The sequence below is a fragment of the Apus apus genome, chromosome 3 (assembly GCF_020740795.1).
Source record: "Apus apus isolate bApuApu2 chromosome 3, bApuApu2.pri.cur, whole genome shotgun sequence".
In the NCBI taxonomy this organism is placed as follows: domain Eukaryota; kingdom Metazoa; phylum Chordata; class Aves; order Apodiformes; family Apodidae; genus Apus; species Apus apus.
Window position 1 is genome coordinate 26,994,658 of NC_067284.1, and position 8,968 is coordinate 27,003,625.

Sequence of the window (8,968 nt, forward strand, 5' to 3'; positions counted from 1 at the left end):
TACCCTGAACCAGGAATGGGATTTGTTTCTGGGTACAGTCCCAGTATTAAGAGTTACTAATTTGAGTTGCCTTTGTCCCCACCCACACTGGGTACATTTGTTCCTAGGCTGTAAACCCATGTTTGATGACACTGTTGTTCTCTACACTGGGCAATTACTCGGTAGGACATGGGAGTTCCCCAGTATACATGACTTCTTGTCTGCTTGTGCAGTCTGGGAACAGAAGCAGATTCGTCTTTCCAGCAAGACTCTCTGTGTTCCGGGGAATACAAGTCAACACCATCTGCTTCCAGATGTTTTAATACAAAATATTTTATGGTTTTCGAAACCCAATACATGGACATAAGTGATGCATTGTACCTGGAAATAGATGATAACAGGGGATCCTGTACACCCAAATCAGGAGGACTTTGAAACCCAAATCCTTTGCACTAAAACTGCTGGTTTCAGTGTTTCAGAACTGAAAAATCAATCTTGTGACATGGCACAAGCTATTGAACCTGCTACATCATTTACCAAATGGTGGATATATCTGAAGTTTGAGTTTGGGGCCTCGGCATCCTAAGAGACGTAGGTGCAAAATGTTCAGTGAAGAAGGCAAGAGTACGTACTAGTGTCTAGTTCATGGGACAGAGAAAAATGAGAGTTAAGGAATTTATGTTCTAATGAAGTTGAAATAAAACAAATGCATTCAAGGTAGTGATTGCCTGTCTTATTCTATAAGAGCTTTTATTTTTCTGTGAAGGTTCCTAGTCATTTATAACAGACTCAAAACTCAGAGGCTGAATGGAACAAGTTTTCTGGCAATCCAAGAGGTCTGGTTGAGTTATTCCAGATACAGCCTTGTTTAAGCAGCAGCAGAATGTGGCCATTCTGAAGAAAACACAAGAAAGCTTGCATGGTAGACCCTGCATGTTGGAGTGGCTAAGGAAAGAATGGAAATGACACCACGTCCAACCCCACCTTGTCTCTCTTTGAACCTTGGAGTGTTCAAACAGGTTGTATGACTTCTTTTCAAACAAATTATCTGATGAGAAAATAAGTAGGAGACAAAGTATGTCATTCAAGTTGTGTTTGATTCTGCTTTTACTTACACTGATGTAAATCTACTCCAGCCGAAAATCTGACATGTGACATAAGACATGAGTGTATTCTGGGAACACCTACATGTAACTTTTAAGATAAATGATGTATTTTAACATACTGACAAGAAAAAAGAGAAAAAAAAAAAAAGCAAGCAAAAATTAAATTAGCTGGAGCTTCTGCTAATCTGCACTTAGGAAAGTGCTTTCACTGCAGAATATTTCATGTTCCAAATACCAAGGGTACTTGTGAAAGGAAAATACGCACTTTTCCTTAGCCTTAGAAAAATTTCCTAAACATTTCCATTGTGAAAATGCATATAATTTTGTCTTTGATTTAGAAGAACAAATATAATACTGGTTACTGATTGGACAGATGACAAACAACACCAATTACCCAGAAAGCCCTAAGGGGGAACATAAGCTTTTTGTATGTATTTATTTCATTACAGTGTAAGTTTGAGTACATAAAAAGCTTTATGTATATATAATTCCAAAATGAAACTGTTAATACATCAGTTATACATATAATTTCACCTGAATTGTGAACAGTGTCTACAGGATTTGCATTAGTTAATCTGTTGTAAGTGGCAGCATTGACATGGTTATTTCATGATTTCATAAATTTGTCCAAGGTTTATCTACTACGACTAAAAGGCAAAGTATAAGACTCCTGCAAAAAGTAGCTTATTAAACACCACAGTTGTTAGAGAATGCGTTGTAGGTGCAAAATGGTAAGACTAACAACACAACTGGTAAAAACTCAGGCTATTTAAGAAATATTTGGAAAAAATGGTCCAGTAAGCATCACTGTCTCAAGTCCCAACTCTGGTTTCCCTTCCCTGCTATTCACTTGTTTCAACTGCATTTATATAGTACATATTTTTGACTCCTAATTCCTTTCTTTCCTCCTATCCCTTTGCCCCGCATTCCCACTTATTTCCATTGAGTAATTTACAAAAGTTAGAAAGCCTTCCAAATAGCCTGCTGATTCCCAATACTGATGGTTCATTCCAGCAGCTCTCAGCATTTCGTAGACCAAAACAAATGAGAAGTGTGTGATTATATATTCTGAGTGCAGGATTTTACTAAGCTTGTGTATCAATCTCTGCTTTTAGTAGTAGTAATGTAAAGTCAGAATAGTTCCAGTAATCTACTGTATGTGTGGAACTATTACAAACTATTCATTATCTCAGAGTAGGAACTGAGGCAATAAATGTACTTAAATAAAAACATTTTGCTACAATGGTACTCAGGCTCATACTGGTAACAGCTACACAGAGATGTTCTGTTAAAACCAGTGTAGGTCTGATGCACAGAATAATGGCAGACAAAAAAAGAAATTCATTAAATGCTTGTTACTACAACTACTCAACGCTACCACCATTTCCCCTTCTTGTGCTTTCTTAAGTTTCCCAGGAGAAGCACCACTCACAAATAAGCCCAAAGATACAATTCTGTCTAAATCCTTTGGGTTCATTCAAGTAGAAAGCACTACACATCAGTAAAGACACAAAGCAAATCCTCCCCGTACCTCTGTTGAGCTTTGTGATAATGAAGGGTAACACATCTATGGAGCAGTCAATGGAACGGATGCCATAAGGCAGAAAAAGCCATAGGACACTCATGAAAAGCGATAATCAGGATAAAACACTCCGAGAGCCAGTCAAACAGCACAGGAGAGTTACAGCTTTCATGTGAATAATTTATTATTTTACCACTTTGTACTTTACCAGGTACTTATTTACAAAGAAATTTTTTTGTGGACAGAATTTACATCAGCTACTGCACAACTTTATTCATTAACAGGGTAAGATTATCATCCTTCCCATGTTGTTTAACAGTGCCTGTTTTGATCAGAAACAGGCATTATTCTTTTGCCAATTATTCCTTGGACTCAGTTTCCAAGTGTAAACAGAATTTGTACAAATGCCTTTGCTGCAATTAATATTTTTTTATGGAACCACTTAATAGATGGAAAGAGTAAAGTTCCATCTGTTATTCACATTTGCTAAGTGGGCTTGTTTCTTCACTGAAGCAGGGATTTTGTTTCAGATGCAATGAAGGCTTTCAGCATTTCCATGTTAGGCACTGCAAGGCCTCTTTACCAAGGCATTGCCCCTGAGAAGAATTCAAATTACATGCTTGGCCTCCCAGTCCAGTGCACGGAGTCCCTCAGCTCAGGGCAACCCAAAACACAGAGCCTGTCTGGAAAAGCTTTCACAGAATAAAACTTGCCCAATTGCACCAACATGTACTAAATGTGTCCTGAATTACCCATTCAGGAGCTGGAGCCTGGAATCTAGCCAGAATTCAAGGTGCAGAAGCCTATGTGTGCTTTTGGAGGATATGCATGAGGTTCATCCCTGAAACTGAGCTGTAGGAGGTGGTCCCAATACTCTGCTTCTAAATAGTCATCTAGATTTGAGAACACACACACGTGAAGTGGGAGGCTTGAGTTCAGTCCTTACTCAACTTAAGGGAATTCAAGCCTACATCCTCTAGTAGATGACTCTGAGAACAGGAGTACTGTAGGGAGGAGGAAGCAGAAAAATTATCTCCTCCATATCCTGTTAAAACTGAGAGAAGGGGACCAAGAGATTCATGGAACAGAAAGACAGCAGAGAGGACTGTGTCTCCATCTAGTCTCAGATCACTCAATGAGGATGAAAGTTTGAATCCACCTACCTGGATAATTTCTGAGATTTTTAGCCAATGAATGTACAATACAAAATGCAAAAAAAAATATTTAGAGATCAGGGATTAGCTCCAGGAAGTTCTTCAGTCCATTGCCAATCAGGTGGTGGGAGATCTGGATTGAATCCTTGCAGGCTGAAAATACAATCTCCATATTCCCATGCAAACACAGTACCCTTCTGGCTATTAGATACAATAGCTCTGTTTTAAAAGCAAAACATAGGCAAACACAATTTGAGGGAGGCCTGGTCCTTTAGTTTGTACCATAACACCGTATCACACCCGTGGCTGCTGGGTATCTCATCACCTTGTTTCAAAGGAGCATAAGCAGTAGCTTGGTAGATAACCGCTCAGAGGTGAGCAGCTCTGAATGGGTGGAGGGGAACTGCTCAGCACCTCCACACGTCAAAGGGACAGTGGTTGATCAGTTAAGTTAAACTGGAGAGTTCTGGGGTGACATTTTTGGTCTTCAATGCCTGAAGTCTACATAAGTCTGGTTTTAGTACCCAAGTTTGGTGGTGTGGTTTTTTTGGATATGCCGAAGATATAACCAGGTCAAAAAACAACTCTAAGCAAGCATGCCTCAGGCTTACCAGGGAGGAAACAGAGGCCACAGAGTAGGAAATCTGGCTAGAAACATGCCTCTGTTGTCAATCATCAGGCTGTGATTATGCAAAGAGTGTACAAAGGAAACAGGTTTGACAGACAGCTACTAATGAAGACCAGATTCTGCCCTCACACTGTGAACAGTGAAAGCGCGTAAGCACTTGATTCAACCTTTTCTAGCAATAGGAGCTAGCAAAAATACAAACCACTGCAGGTTCCTAGAACACTTATTACTGTGAAGATTATGTCCAAATATATTTCTTCGTGTTGTACAGCAACAGATACTGGACTAAGTGATCTGTTCCTTCCTGAAAGCAATTTAGAAGCATTTACAAGCATTTTTATGCATTAGCAGGAATGAAAATGCTTAACAGGAATGCAAGAGCTGGCTTGATTCCTCACTATGCTGTAGTATAAGAACTATACTACATAGTATTTTGATCTATGAAATTGTAAGATAAAACAGACTCTTCCTTGTGTGTTTGCGGTGACTCCACTAATTCAAAATCTTGCCTAACACTTATGTCTTTAGTTTAAGTATGCATGTGTTTCACTACACAGCCTGCAATATTTCTACAGTTAACATAAAAATGATGCTGAAGGCAAATACATCCTTTTTCTTTCCTGCTCAAGCTGCAAAGCTGTAATTTACAGTCAGCATTTCCAAGGATTCTTGTCTGAGAATTAAGTCCATCCTTCAGTGAAAAATAACAATTTCTTTGTGAATCACTAATGAATATGCCATCTGTGGTGTTAGATTCCACTGCATCAACCTGTACTGAGGCTAAGAAAAGGGTCACACTCTGCCAGCCTACAGCTCCTACCTAAGTGATGCATTAATTAGCTCAGTAGGGAATAGACTTGCTTGGTTAAGAACTTTTAGGAAAGGGCCACTGTTTTCTATAGGATGGCTAATCAGATCAGCTGCATTAAAACCCTGTGCAAGACAGATGGAGAAAAGGTAAAAAAACCCAAACAAACATGGAAGTGAAGGAAAGAAGTATCTATAAACTTCACTCTTTTGTGAAAATGGTGTCTCTTAGGACAGAGCCTGCTGCCTTCCTTTGGAGCTAGTAATAATGTTTAGGAATGCTCATGTCCTGTTTAACAGAAACATCTTAATGAAGCACAAGATCTGCCTTCTTTGATGTAAGGCCCCTATGTCTTTCTAAATTATGAAACTACTCTAGAGCTTTGAATATAAACAATTCCCTTCCACAGTCCGTGCCAGTTCCAGGCGGAACTGCAACAGCAAAAACTGGTTCTTTTTTTCAGGAAAGGTTTTCAGTGTTTTACTGTAAAGCTAAAACATTTGCCTTGTCTATTGTTTGTTTGTTTGTTTTTTAAATAAAATATATTTTAAAAAATGCAAGTGCCCTTTTCAATATAGTCTGTCCATACAGACAGTTTACACTTCTCCAGTTCTAAGTAACTTGTTAAAAAGTGTGCTCCAACTTTCCACAGGCAGGAAGAAGCTTTGTACAGTTCATCTCGTTAGGATGCTGCTCCACAAACAGCACTCAGGTGGTTCAGAATCCCAGTGACAGGGTATGTTATCAACACATAGTGCAATTAACAAGGACTTACTGATTATAGCAAACACTAAATCAAAATAAAGCAGGCTCTTAATCAAAAGATAGAGAATTAACATCACGCTAGTTCACAATATAATCAATGTGAGTAGCGCATTCCTATTTTCCATGTCCTTGGATGGTCTTGCACTAAGTTGGAAAAGCCTCTTGCCACAGGATACTGAACTTACAAGTGAAACATTTAAGCTGTCTGCAGTTTCAAAGAATTGAAATTTGGTTTAGGTTATTTTTCCTTGACCTGCAATTAATGAAAGAGCAGCTGAAGTAGTAAATGTTTCCCCTAACTCTAGTGGCATACATGGTCATGTCAATCAGTTGCAGCCTGAACAGCTTCAGTTCGGTTTTGTTATAATTTTAAATCTCTTATAAAAAAGATAATAAAATGATGTATTTTCATACAGAACCCATTGGCTTTTTATTTTCAAATAAAGAACATCCCAACATTTCCTATCTGCTATAGTATACCACATTTTAAAAGGCAGCTTGCCTTTTTTTTTTTTTTTTTTGTATTCCAAATACAAACGTGGCATATGTTTGTGGTACTGAAAACTTGAAGTCTGGTATCTCTTAAATCAGCTGTGGTTGAAATTCCTGGGACCACACAGTGCCATGTCTTCCTTAAACCCTCTATTGCACCAGAAATGAAAGGCTGTGATGGAGATGATCTTCCTATACTTTTTTTAACACAGGAAATAGTTGGTTTAACATAAAAACAAATGCAGCTAAGCTACATTGCCAGCAATGTTTACCCCTTGGTATCCACCCCGGGGAGAAAGAAAACAAATGGCAGAAAAGGCCCAGCCCAGATTGCAACTATATGTAAACATGCGACCAACACTAACAGTAATGGCCCCTTACAACACTGCTGTCAGGAAGTTTTTAGAAATCCAGGTGTAAAAAAGTTTTTCTCATATTGGGAATGGTACAAACATAATCCAGAGATTATCCTTTATAGCAGCTTCTCCTTCCATGTGCTTGGCTTTTCACACAAAGCACAGCAAACACAAGAAGAGTCAAAACCATGTTACATCCACGTGGCTCCAGCTCAATGCCTTGGGAATAAAGAGGAGGAAAGGGGGAGCCACTTCTCTCTGCAGACCCTCTACAGAGAAGGTCCCCTCTATAGGAGGGAAGACTGTGGGTCCCCCACAGCTGCAACCCAGCTTACAGCTTGGGAGGCCAGAGCCAGGCTGGCCACCTCACAGCGGGAAGGAGCTTTCCTGGTCCCCTGCTTTGTCCAGCCTCTCAGGCAGGGTGAGAACAAAGGGTAGGAGGACACCCTTGGCATCCAAGGGAGCTTTAAGAAGCTCCCCGTCAAAGGTGCCCTTGAGCCCGCCATCTGCTTCCACCTCACCATCCTGGGCTAGGTTGAAGCGGAGGGTGCCAGTCCGGTTGACACAGTAGATGGTGTTGCCCAGGGGGGCGCAGCGGAAAGGCTGGATGGGGCCGCTGCTGGGCCGCAGACTTGCACACTGGCTCCAGCGCTTGGCCACCGTGTTGTACCGGAAAACTTCGAGACCACCGCCAGTCCCACCACCTGGGCCCTGCTCCCCACCACGACCACTGCTCACATCGAAGCGGTAGATGAAGCTCTTGAAGGCCACCATGTCAGCAGAGCGCCGACGGCTGCTGTTGTAAGGGCACTCCTGCCACTCATCACGCTTGGGGTCATACTTGAGCAGTCGGTAGAAGAGGGAGCCCCCCGACACATAGATCTCCCCGTTGCAAGTGGTGGCCTCGTGAGCTACAGCGAAGGCACCCTTGGGCAGCGGTGCCACAGGGCTCCAGCGGTCAGCCCGTGGGTCATACCTCTCCACAGTGAAGAGGCACTCGCCCCCCACAGCATAGAGGTAGCCGTCCAGGGCCAGAAGCTTGAGCTGTGAGCGAGGCTGAGCCAGCGGCCGCACCTGGCTCCAGGTGTCAGTGAGGGGGTTGTAGCAGAAGACCTTGTCAGAAAGGCGTGCCCGGGGCTCACTGCCCGCCGGCCCTGCCGCGATGCCCCCTGCCAGGAAGAGGTAGTTGTGGAGGACACACATGGCACAGCCCTTGGCATTGGCCTCCTCGGGCAAGCGCGTCAGTACCCGCCACTCGCCACTGGCCTCCTGGTAGCAGTGGATGAGGGAGCCGCCCTCCTCCAGGGACACCACGGAGGAGGGGCTCTGCGGCCGGCTGCTCTCGCGGCTCTGGGGCCGGCTGCTGCCACCCGGCCGCTCAAAGGCATCGCTGACCTCCGCCACCAGCAAGCAGGGCCGGCCGGCCTCCATGCGCCGCTGCAGGATGAGATCCCGCTCCGTGCCACTGAGGCGCCCGTAGACGGCGGGCTCCCGCAGCACCTCCAGGTAGTGGTCACTCATGAAGCGGTAGGCAGCTTCCCGCAGCTCGGCCAGCCGCTGTTTCTTGGCCAGGCAGAGGAGCTGGTAGCAGTTGTCGAGGCGGAGCTGGGCGCGCATGGCCTCAGCGGCACAGTGCAGGGCACAAGGCATCTGCAGGACGCGGGCTCCGCTCACCACCTCGGCCAGGTTGTCGTGCCGCACCTCGCCCATGCGGGCCGTGTACACGTAGTCGATGAGAAGCCGCAGCGCCCCGTAGCTCACCCCCTTCACCCGCAGGACGTCCCGTGAGGCGCGGGCGCGAAAGTAGTCACTCTTGGCCGCCAGCACGGACTTGTGCGCCCGGATGCGACGCCCCGACACCTCGATCACCAGGTCGGGCTCCTCCGCCGGCCGCTCCCGCGTCCCCACCGCCTCCTCCTCCTCTTCCTCCGGCTGGCCGGCGGTGTTGTTGATCTCCCACTGGTTCTCCACCACTCGGCCGCCGCCGGCGGGAGGCAACGGCTCGGCGGCGGCGGCGCTGAAGCACAGGGAGGAGCTAAAGCCGCAGGGGCCGGCCGGGGTGGGCGGGGGCGGCGGCGGGGGGCGGCTGTGCCCGGGCCCGCTCTCCTCCGCCGCCTCCGCCGCTCCGCTGCCCTCCATGGAGCCGCGCTAGCTGCGC

At 44.9% G+C, this 8,968-nt stretch overlaps 1 protein-coding gene across 1 annotated transcript; it reads right to left on the minus strand.

Moving 5' to 3' along the window:
• Nucleotides 1-2,773: 2,773 nt before the first annotated feature.
• Nucleotides 2,774-8,949, minus strand: KBTBD11 (kelch repeat and BTB domain containing 11). Its single transcript, XM_051615828.1, has one exon. It carries the CDS (start codon nt 8,947-8,949, stop codon nt 7,177-7,179), a length of 1,773 nt encoding a protein of 590 aa, XP_051471788.1. The 3' UTR covers nt 2,774-7,176.
• Nucleotides 8,950-8,968: the final 19 nt, after the last annotated feature.

Bases quoted from the DNA above. Each gene is read 5' to 3' on its own strand.
- KBTBD11 (XM_051615828.1), bottom strand. From the start codon at position 8,949: ATGGAGGGCAGCGGAGCGGCGGAGGCGGCGGAGGAGAGCGGGCCCGGG.